Source organism: Erpetoichthys calabaricus, chromosome 16 (genome assembly GCF_900747795.2).
Source record: "Erpetoichthys calabaricus chromosome 16, fErpCal1.3, whole genome shotgun sequence".
Classification (NCBI taxonomy): domain Eukaryota; kingdom Metazoa; phylum Chordata; class Cladistia; order Polypteriformes; family Polypteridae; genus Erpetoichthys; species Erpetoichthys calabaricus.
The window spans coordinates 67,685,273-67,702,706 of NC_041409.2; the positions used below are offsets into that span (position 1 = coordinate 67,685,273).

The 17,434-nt window shown below is 39.7% G+C and overlaps 1 protein-coding gene across 1 annotated transcript in view; it reads right to left on the bottom strand.

The window, feature by feature from the left end:
• Positions 1-17,434, bottom strand: part of jdp2b (Jun dimerization protein 2b) — a 30,220-nt gene that overhangs the window by 8,838 nt on the left and 3,948 nt on the right. Inside the window, exon 2 of the mRNA XM_028821731.2 lies at positions 2,646-2,869. Coding sequence (XP_028677564.1) covers positions 2,646-2,869 — 224 coding nt within the window. The remainder of the gene's footprint in view (positions 1-2,645; positions 2,870-17,434) is intronic.

A 17,434-nucleotide genomic window follows, 5' to 3' on the forward strand; every position in this document is an offset into this window, starting at 1 on the left:
AACTGTATTTTCTCTGCTATGCACCAGATGGCGAGAAAAGAAGTTTTCCTTGTTTAAAAAAAAAAAAAAAAAAACCTCCCAAATCCATTTCTCATTCTGGACTTGGCCAGTGGTCTCAGGGGATGAGGTGGGGCAGTGTTACAGAGCGCGGAGGTCTTGTGAGGGAAGGAGCCGAGAGGTTACTGCAGAGTAAAGTGACTTTGGCTGGTATCATTGAAAACATTACATGAATATTGTAATCATAGAAGAAATTTTATTTTTTATGGATTCCTTTCAAACATTAAGCGTAAGGTGGAAACAAATACCATATAACCCTACACTAGTTACAATAAATCCTTACTTATATAAACAGTTACATGAACAACTAAAATAACAAATTATCAGTAATTAAAGAGTTATCCGGCAGAAGAGACAATAATATTAGTGATTGTTCATGTCAAGCTATCTATGTGATGTCTGTGCTTTTGTTTTTTCTGTTAACTGTAGCTGGCTAACAATCCATGCAAAGTTTATCTGCATATCTTCTCTTTTTCACACTAGGACTCTACATTTTCTTTACACAATGTGCAATGTAGTCAGGCCAATCTAAAGGCAAAGATGGTCTTTGCTCTTTTTCCCATGAAGTTAAAAGAAAACACAAAAACATAGATAGCATCTTTTGACTACTTGTTTAACTTTAGGTCCTCCAGCCAGAGAGACCAGTGCAGAGCTGTAAAGTTTTGTGATTGAAGAAGGCCTGGCATAAGGTCGGATCACCCCTAACCCAGTCCATGTCTTGTGACAATTGTTGTATGGAAAAAATAGTGCCTTAGTAGTTCGCCCCTTGTTTTTATAGCCTAACATTGTCTGACAAAAAGTGCAGTTTCAAAAAATTAATACAAACAAAATTAGAAAAAGTGGGCCTGCCATTTGTGCCACTGACAGTAACAAGACACCTGTCCACTCTTACTTTCAAACATTTTATTTTTCATTGTATATTTCACCTTACTGCACAGAGTTCAATCCTTTCTTTATGCATTGTACAAACAGAATGTCAGCTTATACTCTTACCCATCAATCCATTTTTCTAACCCGCTTATCCAGGGAAGGGTTGTTTGGAAACTGGAGACTATCCCAGCCAGAATAGGGTGCAAGGCAGGAACTGGGCAGGGCACCAGTCCATCACAGGCTGAACACACATATACACACACACACACACACACACAGGCCAGTTTAACAATGTCAATTCACCTCATCTACATGTGTTTGGACTGTGGGAAGAAACCAGAGCACCCAGAGGAAACAGATGCAGGCAGAAATGTGCAAACTCCACACTGGGGGCACCTGGGATGTGAACCCTGGTCTCCTTGTTTAGAGGTATCAATGCTACCACAGTGCCACCCACTATATTCTTATGAATCTTTTTAAACACTTTTTCAGTGCAAATACTTAATTTCCCAGAATACATTAAAAGTAGCTAAAAAAAGAAGACTGGAGACTGAGCCAGAAGGCCAAAACAAACTTGTTTTTTCATTAAATAGGGTAAAACGACAAGAGTTTAATCAGGAGCAGGAAGCAAAGACCCCTCTCTCACTCTTCCAGTTTAACAGCCATTTTCAGGGTTTATCCAGGTTGGCTTCCTGACAAACCTAATTTGTGCATATTAGAGCATAGGTTTTAATGGCCAGATGCTCATCCTGCTGCAGAAGGAATGGTATCCTAAATCTGAGTCGCAGAGATGAGGAAACAAATGAAATGACAAAGGACATTTTTTTTTTCTTAAATACAAATTAATGGTCTATGACTGAATGTAGTTAACTGGCAATTTTGACCATATTATTTCCAAATACCTTAAAGGTTATTTAAAAAAACAAAACATTCAATAAATATAGAACTAACAAGATGCTTCCATCATTGGAACTTGACTACCTGAATAAAATAATGGTAATAAAAATACAAAATGTCTTTAAATCATTTTACCCACAGATTTTTAAATCATTGTCAGAAGATCTACTACTGTTAAAAGAGTTTTAAGTTTTAATTGAAGCATTTTTTAAAGTCTCAATTTTTTGTACAAGGTGCTTCATTTAGCTGAACAAGCTTTGGGGGAATGTGAATGGTCCACCCGTGCACTCCCACATTTCATTAACAGCTTACACTGTTAACTACCTCTATAAATGCTTCATCTACCAAGAAGGCAGGATACCCTTTAGGCCTAACTGGACTTAAAATGAGTGACATATTAAAAAAATAAATAAATAAATAAAAAAAAAAAAGTCCTGTGCAACTCTGTACTGCATGTGAAAGAGGAGTGTGTGATCAATATCCAAGAGACAGGCAGTATTTCTAAGGCTGTTTTTCCTATGTGCAGGAGCTAGTAATAACAGAAGGAGAAACGGAACTGGAAGCGTTGCTATACTAAAAGCAGCATGTTAATTCAGTCTGACCTATTCTTTATATAGTGCCTTACGTTGTGAATACATCAAAGTGCCTAAATGCCGATTTTACCACAAGACAACCTTAGATTGGGATGTGATTAAACTTGTTTGCTTTGCCTCTTCAACACATTAACTAATATGCCTGTTACTGTACATACTGCACTACAAATCTGTGTTTGACCCAACTGCTACATTTTACGTCATCCAATGAGCCTCCCGTGGACTCACCTCACCCTTAAGAGAGCACGGCCTTTTTGTCAGTTTCACTCCCAGGAAGTGCAGAGGTGAGATCATCGCCCCAAGATTGCGAATGTCAGCGTATTTTAAATCTTCTGTGGTCAGTGTTGTTGAGGGGATGCCAGCCAATGGTCCAAGACTTGGGAGGGAGCCTGCAGTTAGAGATGGATCTGGAATCTGTCCAGGCATCATGTCAAGCTCAGCGGCTGCTAAAGCTGCAATAAAAAGAAAGGAGAAAATCACATTAGGAAGCAACAACTAGTTTCTCAGTTTTAATCCTTAATTTTGTAAAGGCCAAGCTTCCTCCATTAACAAGAGCATTTTACGAATCGTTCAAAATGTTTCACGATTTAAAAAGTCTTATTTACAAAAGAAACAGCAAACTTATCAAATATTCCATAGAATGTCAACATTGCCATGGAAATATCTATGGCTGCAGGAGCACAGAAAATTAAAAGCACACACCTAGAGTCTGGAATCCTACTGAGAGAAATGCATTGAGAACTGTGGACACAGAGTTGGTAAAAGAATGGTGGCTGCTGATTGCATGAATACCAACATGCTGAAGTTAAAGGATAAGTTTGGTATTTTTCAAGGCAGTTTTTCCTTCACTAACATACTGCATGTGCATTTGCCATGCAAAATTGTGGTCTAAAGTTAATTGCTTTCTATAAATTTAAAAAAGTATCTTGCCCACACTTGCATTTTACATTGTAGGTTATGAGGCACAGAGGAAAGACTTGAAAACTCACCAATATATCCATTTTACAAGCCAAGACAGTTTTCCAGCATTGATCCGTGTCTTACGATTACACATACATTACAAAATAGTTTATATATGTCATTTATGAACAAAAAAACACAAATATTATGGGATTCCGCCATTTTAAAAGAAGACCAGCTGTGTGTGATAGCTCAGCACTTCGTATTCCGGCGCAACAGCCTTTCACCCAAAGATGCCAGGGTGTCGTTTCCTCTCGAAAGAGCAAATCACAGTAAACCTTTCATGCCACTTGGTTGGTTTTGTTTTGACTTCCCTTTGTATTTATGTGATAACTCGCATAAGTGAATAGAAGACGTGTCCTTACCATGAGGAAGAATAGTACCAGGAATACGTAATAAAATGATTTCCATATTTGTTGTCACAAACATGCGTTAGAAACACTGAAGGTGTGAATCAATACTTGACAACCATCTTGGCTTGAAAAATGGATATATATGGTAAGTTTTTACGCTTTTGTTCTGTGCCCCAAACCCTACAATGTAAAGCGCTAATGTGGGCTAAATATATATTTTTTCATTTAATTTTAGAACCCAATTGCAAGACAAATGCATATATACCAGGTTTGTGAAGAAATAATTTTGACTTGGAAAAATACCACATATTCTGTAATAAACAAAATCCTGCCTATTCTAAAAAAGACCCAGCATGAGTTTTCTTGTCCCTTATTTATTCTAATTTATTTTTGGGAAAAAAAAACACCAATTTTAATTATTTACGGTCAAGGCAATTAATAGATTTGTTCACAAATACACAGAAATGGTTACATTCCTGCTTGCGTGCCCACCCAGAGAGCTGCACTGAGATTCTCTCCATATGGCCATACATTTGTCCTGTCTTGTGCGTTCATGCAGGTGAACATATACTGTATTCTCACAGGACACCCAGCCCACACTGTTACAAAATCATCTCCGGCAGATGGAGAAAAACCCACCAAGAAGGAAATGCATATTCGGCCAAGAAAAGGGATGGTCCCCTTAGAAGCTGGTTGGGGAAAATGAGTGTCAGCAGAGGCTACCTTTTATAGTGGCATGTCTTGGGATCCTGGGCATCTGATCTGAGTGGGCTGCCACTAAGAGGGCATTCATTAGTCCTTGTGTAGCATTCTGAGATCAAGGACCACTATTTGTGGGTGGTATTAGGGTGCTGGCTATATCCTTAGCCCTGTATTACAGTACTAGGCAAATGCAATCACAATGGCAGCATTACTGATTATTACTACTATTTAAGTTAACAAGTACTCTGGCTGGCTATCATTTAGCACATAGCACTTTATCAAGTGACACTAGTGTGATAATATAAATTTGACATCCAAGGCAAACTTTGTTACTAGGTAAAAACAGTTCCCTTCATGAAATCCCCTCTGATTTGCTACAGTGCGGCAGCATGCCTGCTATGACAGACCCCTGGCGTCTACATGATTTGACAAACTTAGAAATGCCCTTTTGGCCATACAAGTAAGAGTGTACTGAACCAATCCCTTGTCTTGTAGGACACCTCTTAGAAGGCATCTAGCAGCTCCCAATCCCCGTCTCCAACAGCCGAAGCATTATTACTCTTTGAAACTTGTGCAAGTTCCAGATTAGTCACCCATTAGTAACAAATAATGAAAGGCAAAATCAACTATTTACATTTATTTGAAAATTTTGAATTCTGATATTAACAAAACACAATTCTGAACCTGTGATATTGATAATTTAACAATGTAAATGTAAAATAATTTAATCATTGTCGCCTAAAAAGGCCTATATATCATTGTGTCGAGTGTTTCCAGGAAACGCGGGAGAATTTCAGGACTAAGTCTTTCTGAAAGGCATATTTTAAATGCAAAGCTGGCTCAGAGGGCAGCCTTCTGGCACACAACCTAAACTGAGCTGACAGCAGTAGAGGCAGTGCCATAATTACACAGAGTACAGAATGCACCGCTGATGAGGAAACTGGCAGGAGCAGAAAGAACGGACACACAGCAGTGGGCTGCAATTAAACCTAATTTAAAGGAACTAAAACATGGCTGAAGTTTAAATAAATAAAATTTGCCCAAGGATTGGGGAAATTTAGGAAAGCTGGGGAGTGGAGGGAGCTGCTGGCAAAAACACAGAAGCCGCTGTCTGGCAGCTCAGAGTCTGCTCACCTGAAAAAATGCATTAGGGAAAAAGGCAATATATGAAAGTTTGTATAAATGCTTACTTTATATAGAAGCTGTTCTGTTACTGGAAATACCCTTTTACCCCCAAGGAAATCTTGCCACAGTCTCTTTTATCACTGTTCAGCAGTAAAGTGCAGCTCCCACTCTCGAGTCACCACACTACAGAGAACATTACATTAAATTCCCACAAGGACAAAAGCCAAGAGGAATCATTTTAGAAACGGGGCTCGGGGAAACGCTGGCAAGTTAGTGTGGGGGTCCTTCTGGCAAAGGCACAGAATCGGAGCCAGCTCCTCCAAAATAAAAAAAATAATTTCCCCCTGGAAAAAGGCATTCATTGGTTTAAAGTATCTTGGGTGAACCTTGTATATGCCCCTTACTTTATACAGTGCTATCTGTCTTTTAGAAAATGACACCACCCATTTTTAATATATCCTCTCATGTTTATTAACCAGTGAAATTAGCAAGTGTTGCTTAAGTCATGATATGACCGTTATAAAAAAATGATTCAATATGGTTTATTTCAGAAATAAAAGTCACTCAAAGGACTGAACTAACTGCCAAGTCCACATGAGGGGCCATACTATCAAAGGTGCTTAAGCTGTTGTCTGACACCTCAAAGCCAACTCCCCTAGAAAAAGTTTAAAATGCTCTGTATATACTGTAGGATTACATAAATATTTACTTTATATAGTGCTTTGTCTGCTTCTGGAAATGTCGGCCTTTCCCTATTTACAAGTAAAAAAGTGGCCTCCATTTTCAAGGTGTTCTTAAGTCTCCCTGCCCCCCCATCCACACTGATAAAATAACATTAAGTTCCCATGTGGACAGAAGCCAAGAACAATCATTTTAGTTTCCTGCTATGTAGTTTGGATTTCATTTAACTTTTCTCCATGGGCATGAGGAAAACCAGTCCGGCCAACATGCATTAAATAAAAATAACTTTGTTAATTGAACACTCCCAGGGTCACTGTAGAGGGGCCTGTGGACACCAAACCCGCCCCACATCGAAGTCATTTTTAAGCAAAAGCCTGTTCATAAGTTTTGTATTTTAATAGGCATCTCTCTTCAGAATAAAGACTCGTGAGGATCACATGCACAAGATCTGGAGGCTTGCAAGCTCCATCACAAATGGCCGCATAGGCAAGTTCATTGCTCTCTTTTTTTTTTTTACAGGGAGGAGGCCAAATTTAGAAATTGATAACGAAGCTCCAGCCGTGTGTTATTTATGAATATATCTGTAAATCTTGATGTGCAATCACAACTAATTCAGAGTATCTCAAAAATCTAGACTCAACATTGGTCATCATCATTCAGAGAACTCGTTCTGCATAGGAGAAAGGGATAGACCCTGGCAGAGTTTGACCTTCACTCGTGTTGCCTCCATTTCTCTCTGTGTTTGTTCCCTCTCATAGAGAAGTCGGGCACAAGGCAGAAGTTTGGTCTCAGTTGCAAGGTTTCCTGCCATTCCTCCTTCATACCTTCCCTAACCATTCCTGACAGAAAAAAAAAAACTTTTTTTGTCTTTTTCATACACTTGGCAAAAGATTTTCGTTGAATTTATAATAAATCCTTAATTTCTTGAACCAGATCCAAAAATGTGCAGGAGCAGCCTGTACTTCATTAAGCACGTGAGTGTATAAAATGAGCACAAGGTGATGGACCGTCGTGTTCTTTAGATTAGAATCGGTGTTTCTTTGGGTCTTTTAGAGGCTGCACCTCTGAAGGTGTTTTACTATTTAGATTGGGCACTCTGTATAGTGGACTAGAAAAATGTTGTATTCCTTCTTATCAAGCATCACTAAAGTGAAGCCACGATGCCATCTGTGCCGCTCGCAATAAACAATAGCTTGACACTATACAGGGCTCAAGAGTGGAAAAGTCAGCAAGGACAAAAGAAATAAAACAAGATGAACATTTTGCGGGCACATGAGGATGTGGAAGTCTGGCAGAGAAGCTAGGCCATTAAGAGAGTAAAGATGAGCTCCCTGCCCACCTTCAAGGAAAGACACGAGGATCACAATTGGCTCAGTCACTTCAGGTCACTGGAGCCATTCCTGTTGATTAAACTGAACAGTGTAACCTCTCAACAGAGCACAGCAACGTTTTTTTCCTAACACAACCCCCACCACCTCCTTTCTGTGACCTGACCTGACCCCGCAAGCCCAGCGGTGGTGTCGCAGTCTTCAATTCCGCACCCAAGTAGAATGTCTGCCTCTGAAATCAGCCGTCTGCTGACATTTCAGTTGGACCTGGACCCGAAAAGCAAAGTACTGTAGTTATGAAAGAACATGAAACGGCACTCAAAATCTATTGGCTGTGCGCCAAAGCAATCATTTGGGGGCTTTTGTGGTGTCTGCGCCTTATGTTGTTATTTGGTTTTTTTTTGTGCTTTGGGTAATTTTTATTTCTTGTCAGATGTTGGCAAGGTTTTCATATCAGTTGCTTTTTTTCTCTATTGGATGAAACCCTCCACTGACAGAAAGAGCCAAATTTCTGCAACAAGCAGGGAGTTCAAGAAAGCCTTACGCGTTGCCATATTACTATTAGCTTATGGACAGATCTGATGATCTGTGGCCAGTCTACACCTCCTTAAAACCACAAAAATGGCTGAGTAAGAATGAAACACAACCCAAGATATTACAGAAGCGGCATTCTGGAGTAAGTATGCAAGCAGAAATCCGTGATCACACTCGAACAAACACACACTGAGTAGACTTTGGTTTGCACATGCAGACTTTTAGATTGAAATATTTATATAAACAAGCAGATCTCCTGTAAATGTCCTCCAAATTGTGCACCTTTCATAGATGCCCTCACGCAGTTTCTGTAGGCATCCACACACTTGTATAAAACTTTGTTAGATATGCATACTTATTCACTCCACTACTAAATGAAACATTTTTTTTCCCCTAAAAGATCCCATTAGGAATGTGTGATGTTTTATATCTCATTAAAATCCATGTTTAACTCTGGACACATACTGTAAGTTCAGTCTGAACACAAGGAGGCAAAGAAATGGATCACAAATGTACATGAATGAATTTTCTCTATTTCTCCATCCTACAGTAAAATATGTAACTATGTTGTCACTCCATTTTCAGAAAAGTCGTAATAAAAGGACATGAAATGTTAAGACTCATTTCAATTGAACCCAAAAAATGATCTAGTACATAGTAAAACACTACGGTCTGAGTGTGTGTGTCTGGTCCCTCTGAGCAATCTGATTGGTAAGATTGGCTTTGGTGACAACACTGAAAGGAGGAGGGGCTCGGCAGGAGAGGCTGAGACACATGTAGAGGAGAAAAGGTGTAGGCAGCATGCGGGGAGTCGCCTTGAAAGACATTATGTATAAAAAACAGGAGGCAAGGCAGCTCAAAATGGCAGAGCCTGAGAAGCAGGCCTTACGGGAATGCGCTTGAAAGAGGGAACGTCAGGCAAGAGAGGTTCAAACACGTGAAGATACCAAGGAAAGCTGCTGAAGGTACAGTTATACATATCAAATATTTTTAAATGTATTCCATTACAGGTAACGTGACTAGTAGATAATAAAATGCATTTGGATTGTAGACAGCAAACCGGGCAATGCAGACAGGCTCACTTATTAGTCCCACCCTGAGACTCCCTAAATTTGGGCAGTATTTTTGTTAAATTCCCCCTGCCTTTCACACTTTTTATTTTCGAGGTAGCTTTGCATTGCCACACAATGCAGGTAAAATGTGTACATGAAATATGTGCTCAGTACATAAAAAAAACAATGAAAAGATTATAAAATGTCATCAATCCATTTTATCCAATCCCACATTCCAATGAAGGGGTGTGGCGAATTGAATTGAGATTTTAAAAATGTCCGTGATAAACCAAAAAAAGGTACATAAACAGGAGGAGAATTGATGTTTCAATAATATTCTCAACTAGCCAACCCGCTGCGTAGCATACGCTGCATAATTATGTATCGATGGGTGAACACTTCCTGAAAGACAGTTGTCCAAATGGGGTGGGTTTGAGGATACGACTGTAAGTGAATGCAAAGATGGAACTCTGGAGAGAGGGCGGGGAAGTGGGCCCGAGAGGTTTCGGGTCCTAACCGTCCAACGACAGGTCGGCACAACCGGTAACGATCCTTCCGCAGGTTCACCTACGGAACCCGTGTTAGGAGATTTACATCCTCTAGATAGGCAAGTTCGATCGTCTGACACCCATTCCGCCCCCGCCATTCTAGTCTGCCGATTTCTTAAGTCATCTCTTAGTCATCATTCAGTATGCACTGCCTGCTCGTGTGTCTGCCCCCAACTCCTCACCTGAACTGCTTTTGTCTGTGTACAGTCCACATGCACTTGTGAGTCATGTTGACTGTTCATTTTCCACACACCGCTTCAGTCGCATGCACCTGTGAGCCACGTTCGGGCCGGGTGAGGTTTCCCGTGTTGAGTCAAATTAAGCCACAGGCTCCACACCTGGTGGTGCCCTTCCGTCAATTCCTTTCAGTTTCAGCTTTGCAACCATACTCCCCCCGGAACCCAAAGACTTTGGTTACCCGGTTGGCTGCCCAGCGGGTCATGGGAATAACGCCGCCGGATCGCCAGTAGGCATCGTGTATGGTCGGAACTACGACGGTATGTGATCTTCTTCGAACCTCCGACTTTCGTTCTAGATTAATGAACACATTCTTGGCAAATGCTTTCGTTCTCGCGCCATGGTCGGCTGTTTAGTGAATTGTTGGTGGGAGGGGCTCTGTGAGTTGGCGGGCGTGGCTGTCTTGCTTGCCATGGACTTAGTGAATTTTATATATATAGATGCTGTGTGCAGTTATAAACAGTAGCTGCCTTCATTCATTTGGCATAAAGGTAAAATCATAATGAGACACACAATGTAAGCGGGTTCTTGTAACAAGCATTTATTTAAGAGATTTCGGTTGCTGCCACTTATGAAAAGAGAAGTGGCACATCAAAACTAGAAAGTAAGTTGTCACCAAGTTTAAGGAGTTTATCAAATAATGGGGAAAAGCAAGTACGGAATGGAGGGCTCTTGTGCCTATTAAGATCCATATTACTAACCGAGAATGGTAAACCGGATATGGACGCAGGGACCTGCCCGTGGACGCAGGAGACCTAGTGCGCAGGCGCCACACAAAGCCCCCCTCCCCAGAGTGAAATGGGAGAGACTACGAACGTGCGCAGGCGCCACACAAAGCCCCCCCTGCCCCAGAGCGAAACGGGAGAGACTACGAACCGTCCGACATGCCGCAAACCAGGCAGGCACGGCTCCAAAAAGAAACTGCTCGACTGACCAAGCTACAAATTGAAACGGGAAACACCACGGAGTCCGCAGTTGTCCACAATGCACCGCATGATAGTACGGAAGAAGCTCCGTATTAACAATGGGGGGCCCCAGAGTGACATGGGCGGACGCTCCGTATTAAACGTACGTCTTCCTCATACGTCCAAACTATACAGCATAGGTGGATCACATTACAGTCATGCATTATTGACAGTACAGTAAAGATCACAGTATTGCAAACAAATGGAAATTAGTACTCGAAAAAGGGAGAACATAATCACCACGGACCAGGTGTCATTGAAACAAAAGCAGGATAAAGCGAGGTCAGAAATAAAAGACAGAGTAGAAAACAAAGTAAAACGTCATAAAGAGGTTAAAGAACGGGGCCAAACACATGGAGAGCAGGTTACAGATGATGAAAACTGGAATGCAACAGCTTCAAAAAAACCTAGGCACGAAACACATGCACAGCGAGGGACAGAATATAAAGGCAGAAACAACGACAGTTAAACGTCCACACCACACAGCGGAGGCAGACCCGGAAGGTGCAGGCGCCTACATCGCGCGTCGGAAGGCGCGGGAAAGTACGAAAGGCAAAGGTGCCTACACAGCATGGTAAAACCCAACAGAATACGGAAGGCGCAGGCGTCGCCGCCATATTGTGAGTGGCACTACTGCAGAGTGAAGTTAGGAATAATGTGCTGCTTGGGATCGTACAAAACGCCGAACGCGACCCACCGTCTGAAACTGCAGAGGCAAAGCAGGCACGGGTTCAAACCGAACAAGCTCGACTGACGGATATACACCTACAACGCGCGTCTCAAACCGCAGAAACAGGGCAAGCACGGGTTCAAAACAACGCAAGCTCCTACAACGTGTGTCTGAAACTACAGCTGCCCAGCGGGCATGGGTTCAAAACGCCGGGGGTAGGTGAGCGAAGCGAGCAGGGGGCGGAGCCCCCTTGTTATTACAGGTTCAGGAAAACGGAAAAGCTGACAAAAGTCGTGGACAATATCCCCATCAAGAAAAGGGCAGCATTTTAAAAGCATAAACAATGACAAATGGAATTATTACAATGATACGTCTACAAGACCTCCAGGAACAAAAAAATGTTAGGTGACGTTTCCACTGGCTTACACCAATACTGACAGAGTGCAACATGGACTGCATAGGTGCAGTGTTTGGAGTGGCTGGTGGGTGGCACAGTGCCACAGTGGTTATGCTGCTACGCTGTCACATCTGCAACAGGTTTACTATGTGCTTTAAGCGTGCAAATTCTCCACATTGTTCATGCAGGTTTTCTCTGGGATTCCGCATTTCCCCCCAGCGGAAAATTATTTGATGGATTGATTGGTGACTCTAAACTGGCCTTGTATGAGTGAGGGTGATGCACTTGCTTTGGGTTGTCACTCCTGCCAATATGTTCTCGTACGATTGTGCTGTGCTTTTTTCTTTAACAGCACAAGACGGATCGCAAACAAAGAAAGGATGGCAGCCTGTTGCTTGCAGTAATACCAGGCTAGTAAGGAATCATAAATGAACGTAGCATGCAGCTCTGTGCATGACAGGTACAGTGAATGAACAGAGAAAACCCCATTTTAGTAAAGGGTCAACAAGCACAGTCCATACTTAATAGTAATAATAATTATATGTCGTAATAACCAAAAATACTAAAATGTATTTAAAGGTGAAAAAAGGTTATTTCCACACTGAAAAATACAGAAAAGAAGATTAGAGACACAATGTTTCAGTGGTATTGTCTTTATCAGAAACTCCATTACATTTAAAGATGGGTCATAAAATAAAAAACAATGGAGACACCCTGTCTGAACAGGAATATATTTTAGGATTGATTTTTAAAAATACCAGTAGTAGAGGAGTGAACAATGAAAAGTAGGAGAGAATTACACACTTTTTAATTACATGGTCACTCAGGAACTTATGGAAACTATTCGTAATTCATCCACACAGTGACTGGGCCATTCTTAAAACCCAGGGCCCATCTGTTTAATCCACTCTTCTCAGCACTCACTTTCTGTGGTCTTAATCTACTGTCGCTCTGCTCCCTTGCTTTCCTTCTCTATGGATTTTTAATGACCGCACTTTAAAATAAGGGATCTCGAGGCAAGTTATGACTACTATGTACAGCACTTTTGAGAAAATATAAAGAATTATTATTATTTAACAAGACCTTAACAAACACGTTCTTTGGTCTTATTGGGATTTACAAATCAGAAAAGAGAACAATAATATAGGGACTTTAGCAAGGCTTTATGTCACATACCAGTAAGTGACATAAAGTTCCTAAAGTATTTTTAATATTTTAGCACTGAAGATCTTACACTTACTGGAAGTTCTCTTTTTTGCTGTTTTTGACTTATGGCATTAATGAGGACTGATTCCTTATGTTTTTCTATTGTTGCCACTGCTGCAACAATAGCAGTCATACAGTATTTGTTATTTCTCTCTGCCATCTTTGTGACAATTGTTGTATGTGTTTCATGCACTTCTAGTTTCAACACATCTGTTATATATTTCCTTCACCCTTACCACTGTTCCACTTTGGCCCCTGAGTTGTTTGATCTGTCACACTCTTTTTAAAGTGAAATCTTTTCAGGCGTGTTTGTACTGTACTAGAGGGGTGTTCTTGCCTCTTTAGAACTGTTCTCATAAGGCTTATGGAAAATGGTGAGAAGGCAAACTTGGAAGAAGGGGTACGTTAGAACAATCTGGACGAGAACAGGCCATTCAGCCCAACAAAGCTCGAAAGGCCTATCCACTTACTTCTTCTAACATAACAAATCAAGTCAAGTTTTGAAAGTCTCTAAAGTCCTACTGTCTACCACGCTACTTGGTCACTTATTCCAAGTGTCTATGGTTCTCTGTGTAAAGTAAAACATCCTAATGTTTGTGTGAAATTTACCCTTAACAAGTTTAAAACTGTCCCCCCATGTTTTTGAAAAACTCATTTTAAGTAAGAGTCTCCATCCACTGGACTAATTCTATTCATAATTTTAAACACTTCAATCACGTCTCCTTATTAATTTTCTTTTACTTAAATTGAAAACACTCAGCTCTTTTAATCTTTCTTCATATTTCATCCCTTGTAGCCTTGGAATCAGCCTAGTTGCTCTTCTCTGGACCTTTTCTAGTGCTGCTATGTCCGATTTTTAGCCTGGAAACTAAAACTGCATCCAGAACTCCAGATGAGGCCTCACCAGTGTGTTATAAAGCTTGAGCAGACCCTCCTTGAACTTGTACTCCACACATCAGGGCGCTATATAGCATAACATTCAGTTAGCCTTCTTAATGTCTTCCAAACTATCTGGCAGTTGGTAGTGTCAAGTCCACTATGACTCCTAAATCCTTTTCATAAGGTGTACTTTCATATTTTCAGACTTTTATTTTTTACTTCCTTCCTAATCTGGCAAATCTTTCCTTCTACTATATGAACATCCACTCCAAGCCCTTCGGAGATACTCAATTAGAATATATACTGTATTACTGTAACATATATTACCAATTTAATAAACTGCAGTACCTTCCTGGGCAAGTGTCAAGGGGACTACACCAAAGAACCTGACTGACTCTGGAATTGTGAGCTAAGACTGAATTAGGAATCGTTTCTTGTACTGCAGTATTCACATTAGATAATGCCTTTGGTTGATCATTTCAACATGCAAGTATCTTGCCTGTTTAACACAATGCCAGTATGTGCCAGTTCAGTTACCCCAAAGTGCAAGCAACTGTACTACATTATAAATTACTGTCCATAATGAGATCTATCTTCAAAATCATTAACATTACACTCCATGATGAGTCAGACAATGCATCCTTAGCACCTTAGCCCATAAAAAATATGAAGGGTAAGACAATGCCATTGGTTAAAGCTGTGCTTCTCAACTTTTTTGTTCCAATCCTTTTGACAATCATAATCAATCAGTATCATTCTTTAATTAGCTTATCATTTTTTTGTGTTATTTTGCCTTTAGACAAGTGCAGGAGTCCGGAAGTTTATAATAAGAAATTTAGAAATTTGACATCACTTTAAATGCATAACTTATTTTTCTTCTCATTCTCCTTCTTATCACACACATTTGAGGTGTTTGTTTCTTGGGGTAACGGCTGACGCTGTAGAATTTTGCTTCTTAAACACTAAAGTGGGGTTTTACACTGTGTGAAAGCATGTCTGGGTTTTATTCCCCCTTTAAAATAATCTCTGAGTAAAGCAGAGAATTTATTTTCTTATGAACATGGTCTTCCATTGTGACTGATGACTTCATTTTGTTTTACGTAGCATCATTTGTAAGCAAAAGCAGTGAAAAAATCCCTTTTATGAAAAACCCCAAGGTTTACGGTAACAATTTGCAGTCATAAACTTAAAATTACACATACTTTTCTGGATTTATTTGTGATTCAAATAATGAAAGTGTAATAGCTCAAAAACAACAAAACAGACGCATTTTCGTTGTCTGAAACCGGAAGTACTTCTTTATCTGCGCGACTTTTGACGACGCGAGCGAACAGTCCTCCTCACAACACATCGGTCGACGGCCTTGAAGTTACGCTGGCATCAGCAGAGGATGGACCATTACGTTGTTTTTCAGAACAGTAAAAGAGTGACAGGTGGTTTCAGACAATGAAAATGCGTCTGTTTTGTTGTTTTTGAGCTATTACACTTTCATTATTTGAATCACACATAAATCCAGAAAAGTATGTGTAATTTTAAGTTTACGACTGCTATTTATTACCACAGAATTAGAAAATACCTTACTTTCCCTCATTTTATTCTTTAATCAAAAATCAAAATCTGAAAATTCCCTTAATTTTCATTTTTTCGTTTTTGCTTCTAAAATTAAAATTTCAAATACCAAAAAGTACACGGACTGTTTACACTACACCAGACTGGTTTTCAGTTTGATGCTGTTTTTTAATTTTATTTGCTCTGTAAAGCTCTTTGCAGTTCTGCATGTTGTTCATGCTTTTGTATAAAGTACTGATTTTAACGATGAATTCATTAATTGAATTATATTATGAAATATTTACTTTTTTACATATTTTGTTTACCTGGGTCAGGTTATCTGATCCAGTAGTTAAAAATAATACTTATGAATAATTAAAAATAAGGTGTATTGTTTCTATATAAATTATTATTTCTTATAGATGATCTGAGCCCCGTCCAAGGTGCATTCCTGCCTTGTACCTGATGCTTACTGGAATTGGCTCCAGCTTCCTTGTGACTCTGCTCAGGGGAAATGGATGGATAGGTAATCTGTATTTTATTTTTATTTGTAACCTTCAAAACCTAAAACTTGTCTTATACAAAGTTAAAATTTTTATGTGAAGTGTTGTAAATGATGCTTGATCAATATGTATTGTTTAGCTGTGCTGTACCTATAAATACAGATTAAATAAAACACTTTTCATAGAAATGTTTTGCAATATAAATATGCATGCAGTTAACTATATCTTATTAGTCATTTTTTTTATATTATTCTCCCAATTTCAGAATTATGTATATAATAAAAATGAACTGAAATATGGATGAAATGCATCATGAATCCGTTGGGCTAGAATTTGATTTCATGTCTGCTCCTTGCCTATGTGGAGCTGCCACCCTCTGAGAACGTGTGAGTTTTTGTTTAGTTATTAACAGTTTTAAAGTGTGTGTGTGTGTGTGTGTGTGTGTGAGTGTGAGATGGCCCTGCGGTGGAGAAATGCCCTGTGCAGAGTTGCTTCCTTCCTTAAGTGTGATGCCCATGGCCTGCTGTAACCCTTAATAGAATGAAGTAGTTTTACGAAAATTAATGCTACATTAGTGACAATTACAATATATGTTTTTGTGGTGTGGTGTGGTGTGGCCTAAAAGTTAAGACAATGAAGAATAATCTACAAGATTTCCAGTTGAGTTTTCACCACCTTGAGTAAGGCACTTCACCTGCCTATGCTTATACTATAGAAATACTAGATGTATGTTGCTTTTGGGGAAAAGCAACAATTAAACAAATATAAATAACTGAGAATTTTCAGATTGATTCAGCTAGGGTTTCATATGTGAATACAGTATTTTATATTAAATTCTTTACTGGGCATAAGTGATGCAGCCTGAATTACATGTTCCAAGAAATTAGAAAAAGTTATTTTGATGAATTCAAATATTTATATCTTTTGTAAGTAGACTGTTCGTGATCACTTAACGTTTGGTGAACATTTTAGTGAAATGATATTCACAGTCATTCAGAGTGGACCTGGGATCTAAAGCCTAATTCATAGTAATTGGCTCTTAGTAAAAGCTAACAAGATCCATCCACCCATCCCTCATTTCATTATGTGGTTTTGTAGACCACAAAGCACTTGGGTGCAAAGCAGAAGCCAATCATAGATGGGATGCTAATCCATCACTGGGCACTCTCACCCATAATAACCCAGTTTAGATTTACAAGTTAGCCTACCATCTATAGTACAGTATGTCTAAAGTACTCGGAGAACATGAATGTAGATGCAGGGTAAACATGCAGTCTCCACTAAAGTAATGCCCACATTAGAAATTGAACCCTGGTTGCATGAGGTATT